At 37.8% G+C, this 19,934-nt stretch overlaps 2 protein-coding genes across 3 annotated transcripts; one reads left to right on the top strand and one right to left on the bottom strand.

Moving 5' to 3' along the window:
- The first annotated feature begins 1,311 nt into the window (after positions 1–1,311).
- LOC128866766 (protein deadpan) lies at positions 1,312–11,045 on the top strand. 2 transcript variants are annotated; one of them, XM_054107737.1, is made up of 3 exons: positions 1,312–2,297; positions 4,046–4,141; positions 9,337–11,045. In XM_054107737.1, exons 1-3 carry the CDS (start codon positions 2,157–2,159, stop codon positions 10,888–10,890), a joined length of 1,791 nt encoding a protein of 596 aa, XP_053963712.1. In that variant the 5' UTR covers positions 1,312–2,156; the 3' UTR covers positions 10,891–11,045. The 2 variants fall into 2 exon arrangements, with proteins under 2 accessions (XP_053963712.1, XP_053963713.1); XM_054107738.1 differs by having other exon boundaries at positions 2,211–2,297; positions 3,850–4,141.
- Positions 11,046–13,216: 2,171 nt separating this feature from the next.
- Positions 13,217–15,238, bottom strand: LOC128866767 (uncharacterized). Its single transcript, XM_054107739.1, has 2 exons — positions 14,234–15,238; positions 13,217–14,157 (listed from the first exon to the last, which is right to left on the bottom strand). Exon 2 carries the CDS (start codon positions 14,146–14,148, stop codon positions 13,723–13,725), a length of 426 nt encoding a protein of 141 aa, XP_053963714.1. The 5' UTR covers positions 14,149–14,157; positions 14,234–15,238; the 3' UTR covers positions 13,217–13,722.
- Between the last annotated feature and the right edge of the window lie 4,696 nt (positions 15,239–19,934).

Raw genomic sequence — 19,934 nt, forward strand, 5'->3', positions numbered from 1 at the left:
AAGCCATGAGTTTCACACTTTCCCACGCCTAAAATTAATTACTGCTGCGACAGCTGTTCTTTGCCTGCAACCCACCGTGCTATACCATATTATCCTTGGTTGGTGTTTCATCCCATCGTTCGTAATTACTTCTCCTTACGCGCTGCTTCTTTTATTTTCATTTATGAATATGTCGAAATCTTAATCTATGCCTTGCATCAAAACACAACCCCCATTTGCTAAAGCCAACCGACCGATCGACCAGTCGATCAACCTACCCTCCTCCTTTGATAGGTGATGCTGTACACTGCCAAGTTATGATGATTTCTTGAGATGCAGCTGTCGATTTTGTATTTTGTGAGCAGAAGAAAGTTTTCTTACCTACCCTACACCCCAGGCAAGGAATGCTTCATGTGTGTTGGATTTTTTTGCATCTATGTAAGTATGTATGTATGTATGTATGTATATGTGCACGTAGGTAAGCCGATAGTGAGTTACAGCTTTTAGTCAATATAATTGCATTCTATTGTTCAAAATTAAACGGTAAAACCAAGAAAAAGAGATACATATGTAGGTATGTATTTCCTTATTTTTTTGAAAATTGCTCTAGTTTGTTCAAAAATGATTTAAAACTGAAAATTTTGATTTTACTTGGAGGACTAGATTTTTTTATTCCGATGAGTCTTAGAACTATTTTTAAGCCAGTTTTGGATAAATGATTTTGTTTTTACAAATACATATAATACATATACATACATATACATATATATATATATATATATATATGTACAATATATATATGCATATGTATATTTATGTTACTGAACCGCATAAATGTTAGATCATTGCGTTTTTCCCAACAAAATAAATCACTTCATTACTTAAGCGGGGCAGTCTACTTACATGCATACAAACATACGTACATACACCCATACGTATAAGTTACTATAAAATTACGGATAAATATTAAAATTACTCTAGTTGATTTGAGTTGAGTGATTTCGCTTTCGTTGTTCTGTATCAATTCATAAACTCATATCCGTCATTTAAATGGAAATATAAGTGTGGATGTATGCGCTTCCCTACGCCTCTATATGTGTATGTACATGCATAGGTTTGTGTGCATGTCAACCCATTGATATGGTGATAAAAATGTTGACAATGAGGGTAATATTTATTGCAATCACTCACACACACCCACATCCACTCGATTACCGGAAAGTGGTCATACACAGGAATTTCGTCCCCTCCTCTCAAAACGGCGGGGAATGCGGCGACCACCGCCGCCACAGCTTCACACATTTCACCACAGTTCACACACTCGACTTTAGTCATAGGCACAGTGGCAGTCATTGAAGCTCCTCACACGTCAACGCTAGCTGACTTACTACCCGTACATGCACAAGAGTAAAGTCACAAGGAGACAACAGCACTTTACCTGTATACTTTGACTATCTGTCTTGTTGGCTGACTATCGGTCGCAGAGTCTCACGGCTCACACTACCAACACTACAAACACGCAGTTGAGCAAAAGAACTCAGGTAACAACAATAATGCAAACACAGTCGATTTTGGTGAGCGTGAGAAAAAACGTAAAGGAGCCGTCGATCGTTCGTGTGCGAGTCGTGTGTGTTCGTCGCTGCCTGGCTTGCTGACTTCGTGCGCCAAATCGTCGTGGTAGTTGGTCGTGGCTGTCGAAATCCTCGTGTGGTAAGGATCATTTTGAGTGTGCGCATTCCTGACGATCAGTATCCTGTTGGAGTTAAACGCGCGTGGTTATATGTTTTGCGCGCCGCATAAAAAATTGCCAAAGCATGCAAGTGATAATAAATTAAAAAACGAAAAAATACTCTGTTCTACATGAACTGTTGCAATAAAAAATGTTGAAGCACAACTGATTGAAGTATGAAACGTTAAGGGAATTTTGTGCAATAAAAAAAGCAAAAACAAATAGCACTGCGCTTAAGTCGCTTGTGTAGACCAAAGTTTTCCTTTAAGTGTTGTGTTTCAAAAATTATTGTTGTTGTTTCTGTATTCAAACAAACCATAACGTAGCGAATGTGTGCCAATGCCTTTATGAAAAAAAAATTGTAATGTGTTGATAATAAACCTATTTTCAATTGCAAAACCATTATATTTTTGGATAACCATTAATTTGCAATACTAAACTTACAATAATGGATTACAAAAACGATTTTCAATCGGATGATGATTTCGATTGTTCCAATGGTTATAGCGATAGCTATAACGGTACAAACGGCAGTGGTCAGGCGCAAATGTTGAATCCGCACGGACTGTCGAAGGCCGAATTGAGAAAGGTTTGTACAATTTTTCAAAATCAACGGATCCTTGTCTTTGAAATTTGTGAAGACTTTTATGGCGTAAGGGGTTAAAGGGATTTAAAAAACCGGAATTAGTGCCTGCCAAAACAAAGTAAAATATTTTGTGTAAAAAGTGAAAAAGTTTCTGAGGAGAGTTTGAATAGTTTAAACATTTTTGGTGGCTTGTGAATAAGGAAATATAATTTGGATCGACAAAGAAATTGAAGATCATAAATTTGGTAAAAATCTCGATGAAAAAGTTGTGTGATTCTAAAAATAATTTGTTGTTGTTTTTCATTAGTCCCATAAGATTTTTCGATGAAACAGAAATCTAAAGTTCGAAAGAGCAGCTGTTGGTTGGAAACACGTTCGAACTAAATATAACAAAATAAACTCACCAAGGATAGATGCTCGATTTTTACCAAAGAACAATACGATGTGTCAACTTAAAACTGATCTGAAATTGAAAATCAAATTAAATACAGTACCGCCTCAAAAATCGCACCAGCAATAAGCGCCATTTCTCATATCCTTGTTTTCTAATTCTGAAAAAGCTTTGAGAGAAAAAAGACACACAAATAACAGATAGTAAACTATGTACTTCGAAAAACTAATAAAGTTTGAGACGTAAATGGGTCGAGTTTCCAAGAAATGTAAATGATGAGAAAATACCTTTCCAAATATGCATACCCCTGAAGTCAAAACCAGTCAAGACTTGTCTGTGTTATTAAAGTTCCTTGAAGCTATCTTCCAAAAAACTAAGAAATAGCAGCGAAAATCGCATTACCTTGTTCCGGTTAAAGAAGTTGTTTGAAAACATTTGTAAGCAGACATTTTAAGCTTACGCTCTTTTATCATTAGAGGTGATGGTTTAAAAAAAATGTAAAACTATTTTATAGAAAAAACTCGATTTTTGTGTGTGCTTTCAAACCGGCCCCCTTCTCGTATTTTCCAAAATATTTTGGTAGAAGCCCTAAACTATAATCAATTTTATGATTTCGGAGAGTAAACAGTACCAATTGGTTGGGAGTGAAGCACCCTAATATACAAATACATATTAAAAGAAAATCTTCACAAAAAATAGTAATTCACTTGCATAAGCAGGTTTTCATTTCAATAAGTGAAATTACATGGATTTTTTATAAGTTGCATTTAACGAATTCGTACTGTACATACAATTTACATGTCTCTGACTTTTTGCCAAAATAACTTATTTTACTTTGGAATACTTTGCTTTCTCCTAACAGCTATGTGTAGTAAATAGCTATTTTAAGTTGTAAAAAGCGCAAAGGATCAATGCTAATGTAAATAAAAAATTAGATAAATTGATTTAAAAGTTGTGATTTTATTACTAGGGTGTGTAAAGTATTCGACTCTTCACGAATAGTCACAATGAGTTTCCTCGTGGATCTAGCACTTTCGCACAGATATGAACCTAGCACTTTCGAATATTCCATTCTGGCAGTATTTCAATTTACCTTTAGAGATATTTCGATCATGTTTCTTACCGCATTTATAATCAGTCTTCCTCTCTCTTACCAAAAACTAGCTTATGTGCGATCTGAAGGCACAGAACTCAAAATCTCAATCAAATCGGAAGTCAATACTACATTTTGAAAACTAAACAATCCCCACTAATAGCCCCGTAATCATCACATTGTATTCCCTGAGCTCATTCTACGCCACAATAGCTTTCCTTAACAAAGAACAGATATACTTCTCTCATTTGAATAAATTTTTTGCAGACAAATAAGCCAATTATGGAAAAGCGGCGGCGTGCGCGTATAAATCATTGCCTCAACGAGCTGAAGACTTTAATACTGGAAGCTATGAAGAAAGACGTAAGTAAAATAGAAAAAAACGAATTAAACTAAGGTCGAGGGGTACTGAATACTCGTCTACTGAACAAATGCCAAGTTTGAAAGGGTTAGAGCAAACTATTGTATTATGTATTGTAGTATTCTGTGATGAAAAGCGCCTCATAAAAACCATTTGCGTTCGGAGTCGTCTTAAAACTGTAGGTCCCTTTATTCAAGACGCACCCCACAAATAGGAGGAGGAGCCAAACACCTAATGTTCTGTATGTACGAGAATATACTCGTACAAAAGTTGGAATGTTCTAAATATCAACTTTAATTAAACTAAATTGGTTGAGATTTTAAACCACTTTCCACGTCTGCAAGTATACAGCAAGTTACGTTTTCTGCATAACATTTAACTTTCTTAGTACATGTCAGAACCTCTCAAATGGTTTACGAAACAGTAAATGAAGCGGGAGTGAGAAGGCGCAATAAATTTGAAAAAGTGGTGTTAAAAATTACGAGTAACTTCTCTTCCTTTTGTTTTCATTATCTGCAGGGCTGACGTCATCTGATTGTCAAAATCGCGAAAAATAAAGTAGCGCTTTCCCGAAGGCGCCACCTTCTGTATTTTATGGTGTGCATTAACGGATTCCATGAGCTAAACAGCTCAAATAAATAAATACTCTTCCTGCTCTTCTCTTCATCTTCGGTTTCCTACTCTCCCTGAGCTATCTAAATATTTGCGGAACACGCTGAGCTCGTCATCATCATATTGAATGTTTATACCTACCACGCCTCCTTTTCAGTGATTCTGAAATCTATTTTTAGGCTATTAATGTTCGGTAGTACGCGTTATCAGATTTTTATATATATATTGCTAATTTGTTTTTCAATGTATTGAAAACTCACGCCAGTCAATGATCGCTTTGAGTAAAGATCAACGGAGATCAGCACTGTGAGTTAATAAGCAAAGACATTTGAATGTATGTATGTATGTAACTATGTACATAAATGTGCACCGAAGAGTATGATTCATTCAGTAATTTAAATTTAATACTGAGACCAAAGGTTCGACTAATCTTACTGATGAGCAATAAATTATTGTTGATTGTTCAATTTACAGTTAGCATGTTCAAAATGCGATTACGGGCACTTATGTGGACAGACTGTGTATACTTGAAAAAAAATAACCATGCGACACGTTTGCATAAAAAAATCAATTTGCAGCAATCCCTTCTACACCTCTTTTCATGAATTTTGGACTCATTTTGAGAGAGAAGCAAAGAAACTACACGAATTGTTATGAGTTTATGTGCATTGAAAATATTCCTCATCATTCCTCTTAATTTACTTAATTTGTAGCTAACAAAAATGCCATCGAAATGTAGGAATCAATTAATAAGTGGCGTCAAATTTCAATAGAATCAATTACAAGGCAAAAAGTTGACAAGATCAAGTGGCTCGCCAGTAATGCTTGCCGACAACTTGCTAACACTCGAGTGTCCTGCGGCGCACTACGCTCTATGAGCTGGTGGTGCCAACAACACACACGTACGTGTTTAGGCAGAAAAAATGCTCCTGTTCCTCTTGTTCTCTTGTTTTTCTATAAACAATTTAACTGAGTGTAAAATTCCTCTAAAGACACCATGAAAAAAGAGTGAATTTGAAAAAAGAATGAATCAGCAAAAAATGCATGTCCCTTGAAAGTGTTAAATAAGCCGACAGCGTCGGTAGCGGCGTTGATAAAAGCAAACGATACCCGGTGATTAAATCACTTGTTATAGGCTAAAGGGCAATATGAGAAAATTGCGAGGCCGCTGAGTAGGAACCTGTTACGAGCCAATGCAATGGCAAACAACATCGAAACTTGAAAAACCAAAAAAAGAAAAAAAATAATACCAAATCTTCGCAGTATGAGAGAGACAAGTAAAACACAAAGTAGAGAAGAACAAAATAAAAAATTATTCAAAAAAAAGAAAAAAAACGAAAATAAAGTGATCCTGCTGCGTTCAATACCTTTGCTTATTTACTTATAGACACTAAGCGAATTTATGCATATGGATGTGTGCGTGCGTGCATGTGTGCCATTGTTAAGTGTGAGAAAAAACGCCAACAACCCAACAGCCACCATTGAGCTTAAAACTGAGTATAATAATGATAATGATCATGATAATGATGATCATAATTATGAAGTTATGGCGGATCGTTATGACGCTCTTGATCGTGAACAAGATCGAAGCGAGTGGCGGTGGCGGCGGCGCTCTGTGCCAAACTGTAGGGAAAAATGAGTAGCAAAAACAACCAATAAGAACAGCAACAACAACAACAACAACAAAACAAAATCGAAGGTAAACATGTTGCGTGGGAAACTTGGCCAGCGTAGTACTGGCGACTTGTGAATCAGCAAAAATGGACAACGACTAAACGAAATTGCCAAAGATGCGAAAAAAACGATGATGTTGAAATTTGCAAACGAATGCATGTTTGCATGAGTATCGATCCGCATGTGTACATGTGGTGCATGCATATGTGTGTGTCAGCAGCTTCACTCGCGAAAAGAATCACTCGAATAATAAAACTATTGAGAAGGCGAAAAGACAACAAACCGCAAAACAATTGCACTTTACCAAGTTGTGGCATTTTGCATGAACGCCGGTTGCATTAAGATTGCAAAAGCATCCAGACATTCCGTAAGTGAAGCATACACGAACATACATACATATGTATGTATGTGAGAACATATTTCAGCTGATCTGCCGCCGACACAACAAGTAGCTTCACACTCCACTTGGCAGCGCGTCCTTTCGTCGCAGCTAACCAAACTTCGCCGCTTGAATTCCCAGCAAAACTTAGATGATCGTCAATTTTTTTCTCTTGCTCTATTTGTGCACTGTCTGTCACGATCGTGTGCCGATCATCAGTGATAATCTATTCTTATTGCCACGAAATACAACAACAACTACAAATAAATAAATAAAGGGAGTCTACACCATCAGAATCTGTGGCCGCCACCTAGCCATTTGTAGTGGAATGGTCAGTCATTTCAGATTATGAGCTATACTACATATATAGGTACATATCTAAATACTCGTACATACAAACATATGTCTGGGCAAAGCTTTATGTATCCATTGCTGGAGCTGTTTCACTGCCTCTGTTTTACTGTCTGTAAATCTTTTTTTTTTACTACCTTGAAATTTGTGATGGGATTTTTCATACAAATTGCTATAAATTAGAGGCAAGATGGTAAAAAATGCAAAAATAATTGCAACATGGATAAGAATGGAATTACAACAGCAACAAAATCCACGGAACTGGCGCAACTTCAAAAGCATTTTCAGTGATTCACGTAAATGTGAGAAATATTTAAGGCTTTGCCCAGTAGCCAATGGATTATCAATGTACCGAATGGGTAGGCCAACTACTTCGAGGAGTGACGGAAAACTGTGAGGTTAAGGCAAGTCGGTGGCACTGGTTTTTGCATTTAGAAAGCTTTTTCTTATTTCTACCAATAAACATCTGTTAAATTTTTTTGGAGTTTACTCCTTAAGAAACGATATATAAGGCCCATAGTATGAAAAATATGGGTAGTAAAATCGTGTGAATCACCGGAAGTGTACGCTGACGGAAGTGACGCGTTGCCCTTTTTCTATATTCTAGTGAGAAAAAGCACTGCTTACCTTGTGGCGCTGGTTTGTTGGTGCAAACTTGTAAGAAATATATATTTCCTTGTAGTTCCTAATTTTCAGTGAGAAATAGCACTGCCTACCTTGTAGCGCTTCGTTGTTGGTGCAAACTTGTCAGAAATATATATTTCCTTGTGGTTCCTATATTAATTTCCAGTGAGAAATAGCACTGCCTGCCATGTAGCGCTTGGTTGTTGGTGCAAACTTGTAGGAAATATATATTTCCTTGTGGTTGCTAATTTCTAGTCAGAAATAACACTGCCCACATTTTGGTGCTTATTTCCGTTTCCTATCTAGTGCTTGTGCGTTCGTTGAGAACCTACATATACCAGTGATATCGTCTGAACCTTTGGAGGAGATTGTCTTCAAAAACCCTTACAATGGTTCATCTGCCAATTACACGCCAATGAACTACCGCTTAGACATTTGTTTGAATACATTGATGGCTCTACGTCTGAAAGCTTTAACGGTGAAATAGAGAAAAAATTGAAGGATTGTGAGAAGCTTTCTTTCGTCAATTATAAACCAATTATATTCACACTACCAGATATATCCAGTGAAAAAGATTTAAGTACGGATCAAAAATACCTATTTGATATTTGTAGTGCTATTAGAAGTGGATATTGCAACGACAGCTTAAAAAAGAAAAACCCCAAAAAAATTGTTCATTCCAGGTGGCTTACTATAGCGAATAGAATAAATAAATTTATATTTTTCCAGTAATATAGAAAAGGTCTTCATTTACTCCTTTTGCATATTAAATATATTTTTAAATATCACGGTAATCGTTCTTAAGGAGTAAACTCCAGTCGCGTGTCGGAGCTGACACACACACCTTTTTTTTCATTTTATTTGTAAGTCTAATTGATAGGCCCATGATAGGACGCATTGGCCCACAAGAAAAATCAAATTCGTCTCTTGTGATACCATTGCAGCAGGAGGAGATGACGAAGATTTTAGGGTTGTGAAATACAAACAAAGAAGGCCGAGGTTTAACGTTCCCCCGACAGTTGCTTCTACGTAACCGGAGCGACCCGGACTTTTATCCGGCCAAGGACTGTCACTTCAGCAACATTCACCGTATATATATGGGGAATGTTTATGCTGCTACAACAACAACAACCGAAGTTCAACTAATCACGGTTGTGTTAATCACTTTTGTATACTTATATATAAACCTATATCTTCAAGCATAGCAAACAAGTGAGAGCCAAGAGGTCAAACATCTGAAATCTGCAAGCACAGGACCTGGTTGGGACCTAGCTAGAAAATAATTCACCAGATCTTGATAAATACTATGCAAGCACATTTCTCCCTCGAATAACACGACTTACATAAGTATATAGAGATATTAGTCTTTGTGCCTCTGTTTATTGTTATTTTCATTTTTTTGTTTGTTCTTCCCGAGAATGCGAAACTGTGAGAGGTTACCGTTATTATTGTCACTTTTTTTCAGGACTCTACACCACTTGACATTCGCTTCAATATATTATTTTCATATTTCCACGATTCAATTCATTAAAATGTCTTTGTTTCCCTTCCTTTTAGCCCGCTCGTCACACCAAACTGGAAAAGGCCGATATACTAGAAATGACCGTCAAGCATTTGCAATCCGTACAGCGCCAACAACTAAACATGGCAATCCAAACGGACCCCACAGTGGTGCACAAATTTAAGACTGGTTTCATTGAATGCGCCGAGGAGGTCAATCGCTATATCAACCAACTGGATGGCGTAGACGCAATAGTTCGACAGCGACTTACCAACCACCTAAATAATTGCGCCAGCAATCTGGAACAACTCGGCTCCATGACAAACTTCAATAATGGCTATCGCGGCCAACTGGCAATGAGCATGTCGGCGCCGAGCAATCTTTTCGGTGCTGCGTTAGCTGCAAATCCGCTAGCAATGCCCAGCGCCGCAGCGTCTGGAGCGCTTTTTCCTCCACTGCCGCAGGACTTAAACAATAACAACAGCAACGGCGGCGTCAATGTCGGCGTCGGGGTCAGCTTCGGCAACAATCTTAATGCGGCCGCCCCACCCATTCCACCCGTGCAAATGGGTGGCGTACAATTGATACCGTCACGCTTGCCTTCCGGAGAATTTGCGCTGATTATGCCTACCACGCATGCGAACATCTTGAATAATAATACCATCAACAACAACAATAGCAATAGTTTGCCTTTTGGCAGTTTTCCGCAGAGCAGGAATGCCGCTGCAGCGGCATCTCCAGTGGTGACTTCAAAATCCACAGCAAGCATAGCGGCTGTGGGTGTGGTGATGCCCGTCGCAGTTGCGCCTGTCAATGATTTTGCGGCAAACTACAAACGTTTAAGCGCATTTAGCCGACCACCAGCAGCGCCGACGCAGTTACAAGTTGATGTGCCGACAAACAGTGGCAGTGTCAGCAGCAAAAGTGACTACTCAGCCGCAAATGCACTGCCTACTCAACAACAACATTTGCAAGAACGGGCCGCTCCTGTAAACCACCAACTACACCAAAACAGCTCCACCGCGACCAACAGTCCACCACTGAGTCCCATTTCATCGGTGTCCAGTCAAGGCGATGATTCGCTGATGCACACCAGCTCCGACTTCAACGGTTCGCGCTCAGCCACACCTCCACTCGATGTCACCGGCGATCATCAACAATTGGAGCACAACTTCTCCGGCGTATTTTCCACACCATCCAGTGCAGAGTCGTCGCTTACCACCGGCTCAACCTCATCGCTCTCTTCCGCAACCAAAGCCAACACCAAATTGTCATTGCATTTACAGCAACAACAAGTAACTTCGACCAGCGGCAATGCCGGCAACAGTTACAATACTAGCATAAGCAGCAACAACAATACAAACAATAACGAGTGCAGTGATAGTGGCATCGAACTGAATGTGTCTCTGAAACGATGCATCGACGACGAAGCGGACTCTAGCGATGCTAGTGAGGCACCTGCCTGCAAGAAAGTTGCCTTGGAGTTGAAAACACGGAATGAAGATTCAGATTTGGGACTAGTCGATGAGCAACAACGAGTTTTAGTTAAGCAGAAATACAAATTACAGGAACTGAAAGAAGATAGCGATAATATGTGGCGACCCTGGTGATACACCCACTCCACCCATTCTGGGCTGGTCGCCTTTGCCACGCGCAAAATGCGATTTAGAGCCAAATCAAGGGTGCTGTGAAGTTCCATATTTAGGAGGTTCACTTAACAGTGTTGCCAGCTATTTGTACCGAATAGTTAGTCCTTTGTTTCGCGGATGTGAAAATTATGTTTTTTTTTTTTGTACTGCACACTTACTGCTTTGTTTTCTGTTCGCTATTATACGTTAAGTTTTACACTTCATTGTCGTTTTATTAGTTATATGTTTTGTGTAAGTTTTGTATATGTAATATAGTTGCGTTGGGAATATATTATATGTATAATATATGTATGGATGTATATGTAGAAGAGGAAGTGGAACGCTTCATACTCGCAGTTTAGCTCTTAAGAACACTTTAGATCTGTAATAAATATAATTTTTAATTATATGTTTAAAAACTAAGGAGACGCTTTATTTAGAAATAATGTGTTATTTCACTTCCGTAGTGGTTTAGAGTTTGTAAACAAAAGATTTGAAAATGTTAAGACCTTTTTAATAAATATCTCAAATGGTTATTTATTTTTTTATACTTGACATTTACTGTGTACATTTTTTCAGGGCATTTAGTTATGATATTTAGTTAATATTTGAAAACAAAAAAAAAAAAACCAAATTAGAAAAACAATTAACCCAAAAACAAAAACAATTATTTGAAAAATTATTGCATTGTTTTGTACAACTTTTCAGAGAGATTTTAGACTATACTTGGTTAGATCTATAGCAAAATATATGAATAAGTAAAAGTATTCAAAACAGCGAGCTTAAGAGTATGCAACAAAAAATGTAGGCAGATCGACGTCTATTCACGCTGAATGCTGCATCGAAGTCATAAAATGAATTAAGCATACTATTAGGATTTTAACTTGATCATATTTTAAGTGAAAAATATTTGTGTACAATTCATTGCAAGAAAATTCACTTTTAAGCTGGCAAAAGTTTGTCTAAAGAAATGAAATGACTGTCAAAATTAGTGAATATAAAAAAGCTGAAGTATATTGTTTAAAGAAAGTAGTAAAAACTCTTACGAATTTTTTTGCTCTTTAACTTTGTAAGTTTCATAGATATACACAGATACAAATACACAGAACTCAAATAAAAGACCATAAATTACTTTGAATTTATTTTCGCTTTTAATACTTAAATGTTTCTTTTAAAGTTGATTATTTCTTGCGTTTGAAAAAGGGACTAAAATCAGGTTATAAACACAAGGAAATCAAGGATTTGACTTGATATTGAAATTATATTAGCAACCCGAAATGATTTTCCTCCTGAGCAAACCGTGTCAAGGAAATTATTTAGGATAGAGATGCTCATCTGGTGCTTGGCTTATTTCAAGGTCTAGATTTATTTGATTATCAATTGTTTTCAATCGATGGGTCACTTATCTGCAGCGTAGCGCGCCGTTTCTTACAAAAGTGTAAAAAAATTGATTCAGTCATCGAACTTCGTTTGAAGGAATAAAATTGGAGAGATTGATAAATAAATTCATTTCTTGGAATAAAATATTTTCTACCATTTTCGAATAGACGTAAAACTGCTGGCACGTATAAAGGTTATGTTTAGTTAGTAGCACGTCTTGGAAGAACACACACCAAGTTTCAGCCAGGTCGGTCTATTTCTTTGTGTTTGGCATTCGCTTGAATGCAGGAAGTCGAGTGATGTTCTTTTTCGATCACGACAACGCACTGGCTTACGCCTCAGCAACTGTGGTCGCAAAATTTATCGAAATAGAGCTTCAACTCGTTTCACATTCCCCCCATTCTTCAGACTTGGCTTTCTTGGATCCCTCTCACTACTATTTGCTCCCCAATTTGAGGAAATGGCTAGAAACTAGAAAAGCCTTGAACGAAAAGTATACGCTTAAAAGGTTAACCCCAAACAATTAAGTACCTAGATTTTATTTTTGCACTGGTGTTTCAAACGATCCTCGTATTTACAATTTTTTGCAATATTTTTTACAATTATTATTTAAAAGTTGTTGGTGTTTTGAAATGATTTTTCGCCTTCAGTAGTACCCCAATAAGTAAACTAAACTTGTCGCGAGTTAAAAATATACGCCTTTTGCTTCTTAACCCTGTTTGTTGAGCCCCTTACTGTTTAGAAATATTCTTAAACTTGATCCTCCAACTGAGCTGATCAACGCAATAGATGAAAAACATACCACGTGCCATCCAACGTAGGCGCATGACCCACCCACACCAGCGAATGTTACGTGATCTGTTTTATTTTTAAATTATGACTCTGTAAATGAAATGCGAAGTTTTAGTGGAGTAAAATTTCGATATACTAACACTAAAAAACTTTTATTAGCGTTTAATAGTCAAATGTACGTTTTCACAAATGCAGCTATATTATCCTAACACTTATATAATTTTGTAAATAACTACATTAAATCCACGCACATTTGATTAAGTCAGAAAAGTAGTTTAAATTTGGTCCGCCACATAAATCTCTACTCAAACGGGTTACCTTAGCGAAAGCAAAATGCATATGAGCCAACTTATACACGAAATTTGTCTGCTGTGGACAAAATGTCTACTATAGACACTTTAAATTTAAACACCTAAAAAATGTCCGCTTTGTATGCCCAAAGTACTCGCCAACTGATGCTAGGCAACGATTATTTCCTTTAGTACGCACACCCAGGCCATGAAGCCAAATCACTCGAATTCTTGCACGAAACAGCAGGCAAATGTATCATTGCAAAATAATCAAAAGCAAATTTTGCTCTGGTGATCTTTACACTTGCGACTTCTATGGTTTTGTCCGTTTCTTCCCCATACTCTAGTCCTATTATTCTTCCTTCGCATAGCCAAAGAGCTTTTTCAACAAGTTATAAACGATCATTTTGTGTGTAACCTCAGCTTCATATTTCATATATTCCGCCATACGGTTCTCCTTGTAGAGCGAGTCCAGAAGATCGAAAAGTCGCATCTCCAAAGCGTCCAACTCCACCTCTAACTCGGATGTGTGTGTGCCTGAGAACAGAGCCTGCATGTAAACGTTAGGCAATTTAGTCAATGCCTCGTCCAATTCGTGTAGTATCGGCTCGTCGGCGGAATGTGGAAAATCGGTCACAGGATCTACACTTTCGGATGATACCTGATATGTGTGCATTGTGGGCGTTTGGTCGTTGTCATGATTGTAGTCGCGAAGTGGTATAGCGCAGACTGTTTGCAGTGAGATCAGTAGCGCAATCAACGGTAAGAGTTGAAACATTTTGATTTTCTGAAAGGAAATGCAAGTATCTGTTAGTTTACGAAAGTCGATTATTTGGTGATCGCAGAAATATTTATACACATACATGCAAATATAAATATGTGCTATTATTTTCGTCCGGTGATATTTTATCGCCAATAGCACACTGCGTTTGCACTGAATTCACTGTAATCGTTGACACCAAACTTTCGACTGCTCGATGGCTTTGCTTTGTCGCGGTTTCCTGGCGCACATTGCCTTTTTATAGCAATACTAATCGAAATCTGAGCTAATTTTATTCGTATGGAAGAATGCAAATAATTCTTTCGCAAAAAAAGGCAGAATAAACAAGTAAATATAAATACATATAACTCAATTGTGTGCAAGGGATTATGGCGAGTTACGCGCAACTCTTATCACAATGCGTGTCGTCAATACACATCCGCATGCACACCCATAAATGTAGCCGTGTATGGGTATGTTCGCACAAAATGCGAGTAATTGTGACTTAAGTCCGCTTCCGCACAGCTTCAGCTCTACTACACTGTGCGAAAAATAACTGATATACAAGAATGATAGAATACAAGAAGCAGAAGAGAGAGGGAGTGACTTTGGCTGCCACGTCATAGGAGACTTGACTTCAGAATGTGCTTTCTCATTTTACATGCATTCTTACTCACTTCCAAGTAGACGGCAACGAAGTAGGATGCGCAGCGGCTGCGTTTATTTTTTCGTAAATGGCCAACACAGCCGGTGTATTTACCGACCTCTGCTTTAAACAAACCGCTGTCATCTCTGTGATGTTGGCCGCTGCTTCTGAATTCTCTCCATCGCGGTTGGTTAGCGCTACAAGCTCTCAAATGCAAGTACCTATTATTTCTGTGAGCTAAACTTTGGAACGAGAGACACAATCTCAGTGAATGTGTCGCTATCGCTAGAGGGTATAGCCAGAGAACGCAGATTTATATGATTAGAGTTATGGCCAACATCAGACCGTTAACCGGCTCTTAACGATATTGAATGAATCAGCGGTTATATCATACAAATAATTGGTCGAGTGTACGAGTGTTGTGAAGTGCCAAGTCCCCGGGGACGGGGTAACCAAAGTTACTCACACAATTTTGCTTCGGATGACCAATCCTGGTAATCTATCATGTGGTCATATAATCTTTCATTCACCTGGAATATGACATAAAACGCCGAAGAACGTGCCTAGAAAAGGAATATTCAAAAGAGTATATCAGTGTCAAAAGGCCTGTCCACATTTTTAGAAGGGAATTGGTTCTTATTGTTGTACTGAGTATTTCGCTACTTTAATTAGGTGACAAATTACTAGCCGTTAGAGAAATGTTAATCAAAAGATATGTATATTTTTTGTTCATTGTTTATGAAACCAGGAGTACCATAATATGGGCGAGGGCGAGTCGAATACTTTTTTTGCAGGATATGAGATGGCGACCGGCGAAATTGTACAAATAAGTAAGAATCATCATCATCAATCATGGCGTTACAACGAGGGATGCGTTAAAGCTTCCTGCACAATGCTCCTCCAAAGCGGTGATCTTGAGCTTTTGCTTCGTAGTTGCGAATTTTCAAATTTTTGAGACCGTTGTCCATCGGTATCTCGGCCTTCATGCCAATAAACTTCCCCATCATGGCTTTCTTCACGGTTAAATCAGCAGGCTTACGGCCATCTGTTGCGCTGTACTTTAAATGGCACAGCTGTCTCGTTCTAAGTAAGATCGTTTAGTCCACGGTTATACCGGATTCCATAGGTACCGTCTGCCAAAAGTCTTTCTCAAAATTTTTCTTTCCATAAGCAAGGGATTTTATAAGCAAAAGTTGATTGCTTTTCAGCGTGTGGCTAAACTTTTTACCACTACTGTCCTGTGCTTTAAAAGTGACTTGCAAATGCGTGAAAATGAAATAGAGAAACTAATGTTACTACTAATTGAACAATACAAACTATGTATGAATGCAAATACTGTGTTTATATGTTGAATTACATAAATACTCGTATATTCATAGTCACCGACTGCACGAATTATTTCCGCTTCTGGGTGGGACTAGGGCTGAACTTAAAAATGATGTTGGAACACTCTCAAAAGAAATCTACTTTTTTAATGCTTTACCTTGGTTAGTGATAAATTCATCCGTTCTCTTTGGCCACAAATCCAGCAGAGGCGCTTCGATTCACTCGTTCAATTTTCCTTCCTTTGGAGTTATTAAGATTTATATACCAAGTCATCAATACCACAAGTCGAATTTGTTGGATTTTTGAAGAAGGAATGTTTGATACGCAAATATTTTTATTCTTGTTTTGTACGCGCAGTTCATTAAATACTGGCCGACTGCTTTGTCGTGCAGTGAGTTCAGCAACGGGATTCATAGCAGTCAAGACATGAGCATGGAACCCCTTAACTTATGTAGCAATTGCATCGCAGCCCGATTTGTACCGAGGTTGATCAATGTTGCCATCAACTGTGGTTTATGTGGTATTTGATACTCCTTTTCTTCGACAGGTTTTCACCCGCACTCATACTATCTTCAAAGATTCCAAAGTGCAATATCTGTATGTGTATGTTGGGTATATAGGTAAGTATGTATAAACAAATTGACTTCCGCTTTTAATTATCAAAAGAGCGAGCGTGTGGCAGTCGCTCGATTTGCGTGCTGCCACTTCCACGACGGGGCAACTTCCTATGCGCTGACAAAGCCAAGTGAATGGAGTAAAAAAGTGCATAAATTGTTCACATACACACACGGGTGTACATACACTGGTAGCGCTCCAAAATGGAACAAACATCCTCCTTTTCCGCTTGCTACGGACAATAAGTACGTTTGCAGTCGTATGCTGATCTTGTGCGAGCACATTCATACATACACACATACAAACTCAACGCAGGTTGCCCTCCTTTGAGTTTCAAAATTCACACGTTCATCTTTGATGTGAACTAAACAAATATGATTGTAAAAAAAATATTCTCATAAACGCGCATAAAATACATAAAAATTCATTTCCTTTCATTTTGCTTATCCTTTCGCGTATCCTTTAACTGCATTTTTATTCATAAAAACATACATTTCAATTCTTTGCCTTTCATTTGTGTGTGTAAGCTTGAGAACGTGTGTGCGCGGGTGTGGATCTTCATTTCACTTGCGCATTTTCATTCCAACGGAAATATTCCCACACACACTTGAAAGTGTTGACTTGGTACTGGAGCTCATTTCCAATACCTCTTTTTTTACTTTTATTTCTTTACGCTTGTTTGCTCATTTTATCATTTTTTTTTAGTATCAGTGCACACATATGTATGTATCTCGTTGAGGCTTGTTGCTACGCTTAGGATCTACACACATCTACAATAAGGTGGCTCTTAGCTTTTGACGCAAACATTTTGAATGCTCACCTACGAAGGAAAACTTAAACTCTTTCAGTTAAGGTATGGACTTTGGTACTTTTTTGAAGGATAATGTCATTGCCTTGTTTCCTTCAAATACAGTCTTCCCTGAAATGTTTGTACTTTATTTATTAAAATCGCAATAAAATATCTTCTTCATTAAAGAGCCTTTAACTTTTTTTTTTTAATTTTTAACTGAATTTTTATAAAATGTTTAGCAAGTCATAAAAAAGTTTTAGTTATAGGTTGAAATCAAAAAAAAATAATATATTTAACTCTGAAGGTAAAAATTTGTATTTTAAATGTTTTTTATTTTCACTATAAATAAATACTAATTTCCTTTTATAAATATTCATAATTGTTAATATTTCATCGAAAAACACCTAATCACCATTCTTAGCTCTGAAAGTTTAGTTTCGTCTGTTTCACGTCATTAAGAGACTTATAGGCTCGTTACCATAGGTCCGATGCGTCTACTGCGGCAACGAATTTGACTGAAAGCCAAATAGATTACGCGTTTGTGAGTCGAAAGCGCCACATACGTGCTGTACGCCATGCCGGAATGAACAAAACTTGGCAATATTCTTCTTTTGCCGGCGCATTCCAAGTCCGAAGCAAATGGCAGAAGAAGAATTATTTAAAGAAGACCAATTTTATCTCGTCCAAATTTTTATCGGTGGTGTTTTTTATTAACACCAATTAAATACACAAAACAAATGTAATTTAAATTATTTGAGTAAATTTATAAGCACCCTTATCTATTCGATAAAAGTTTGAAAAATAAAAAGCCAAGCCTGGCCAAGCCAATTTGTCCTGAAAAATGAATCTGCGACCCGATCTCGAAGTTGTGGTCACATTCATTGTCTACGACTACCATAAATACTATTAAGCCCCTCTTATACTTCAATATATTTCACAACCAACAAAAATCTCTTTATACACAATGGAGTATAATATTTGCCTTCTCGACAAGAACATCTGTTTGTTTTTACTAAAATTTTGAAATTTAGAAGTCAAACCAAAAATCGTGTAGACTGGTGTAATTAGTAAATTATTTGCGGAAGATTTTTTGACCATGGCACGTTGGCGACGGCATGCATCACAGGGGATGGAACAATGCGCTGTATGAGCTTTACGGGGACCGGGGACATAGACATAGTGCAGCGAATAAAGATCAAGCGACTCCACTGACTAGGTCATATCGTCCGAATGGATATAAACACTCCGGCTTTGAAACAGGAAGGCCTTCTTTGCATTGGAAAGACCAGGTGGAGAAGAACTTAGCATCACTTAGTATTAGCACGACAAAGAAACGGGCGAAATCGCTTAAGCGGCTACCACGCCAATAAAGGGGGACACAAATAGTATTTTTGAATTATAACGTAACATTTATATAATTAAACACAAAAAATACTCTAATAAAAATATTTGTTCATGCAGAGGTGGGCCACCCTAGTACATACATCTACTTGCATATGTAACCGTATATTTTGTGATGTGCGTTGTTGTGCACTTGTTATTCAATTGCCTATCCCACCCTCAGCTCACTCTCTCTCTGCTCCTTTCATACTCTGCTGCTGTCTTACTTATCCTGCAGTCCGACCTTTTTTTGGGAATTCCTTAATATTTTTTTTAGATCGGTATCAAATCTATGTGCAGCAGTTGTTCTTGTTGATTTTTCATGCTGCACAGTACATGGGGATGGTTAGGACGTTTTTTCTACCAATGAAATTCACACGGGTTTCTTTATTGTTGCATAATTACCTGAGTTCTTGTTTACTACGCGTTCTTTAATAATATTTATTTAAATGGATGTACGTATACTTTTCAATCGAATGTTCACCTGTACGTATGTATGTTGTGTGCTATCTTTCTTAATGGCAGTGCTTAAGAAAATAGTATTTCAGTTGAGAGAGAAAGTAAATTTCGACGGTGGGCTGATTCTTAACAGAGTCGCTGAGCTCGGCCCCTGAAATACACTAATCCTAATTACTTTGGTTTGGCATACATATAAACAAATCTCTCCCTCTCTCTTGGGAGCCTAGCTCTGATATGATGACTGAGGTAGCGCCACCTTCCCCAAAGCAGCACTGAAATTGTGCTTTCTAACTTGACGGAAGCCGTAGCCGAATGAGTTGGTGCATTCGGAAGACGTATGTTCGAATCTCCGTCAAACACCAAAATGACGAAAAAGTTTTTTTTAATAGCGGTCGTTCCTCGGCAGTCAATGACAAACCTCCAAGTGTACTTCTGCGATGAAAAATTTCATTGCTGTAAAGAAATTCATACGCGGTGGTTGAAAGCACGTCTATGACATCGTAACAGTTGAGGAGTCTTGGATCTATGCATGTGAGTCGGAATTAAAACAGAAATCGACGGTATGGATGTTCCAAGACGAGCTCAATC

This window comes from Anastrepha ludens, chromosome 6 (genome assembly GCF_028408465.1).
Source record: "Anastrepha ludens isolate Willacy chromosome 6, idAnaLude1.1, whole genome shotgun sequence".
Classification (NCBI taxonomy): domain Eukaryota; kingdom Metazoa; phylum Arthropoda; class Insecta; order Diptera; family Tephritidae; genus Anastrepha; species Anastrepha ludens.

Bases quoted from the DNA above. Each gene is read 5' to 3' on its own strand.
- LOC128866766 (XM_054107737.1), top strand. From the start codon at position 2,157: ATGGATTACAAAAACGATTTTCAATCGGATGATGATTTCGATTGTTCC. The intron at 2,298-4,045 runs GTTTGTACAATT...AATTTTTTGCAG, and splicing joins CGAAGGCCGAATTGAGAAAG to ACAAATAAGCCAATTATGGA. The intron at 4,142-9,336 runs GTAAGTAAAATA...CCTTCCTTTTAG, and splicing joins TGGAAGCTATGAAGAAAGAC to CCCGCTCGTCACACCAAACT.
- LOC128866767 (XM_054107739.1), bottom strand. From the start codon at position 14,148: ATGTTTCAACTCTTACCGTTGATTGCGCTACTGATCTCACTGCAAACA.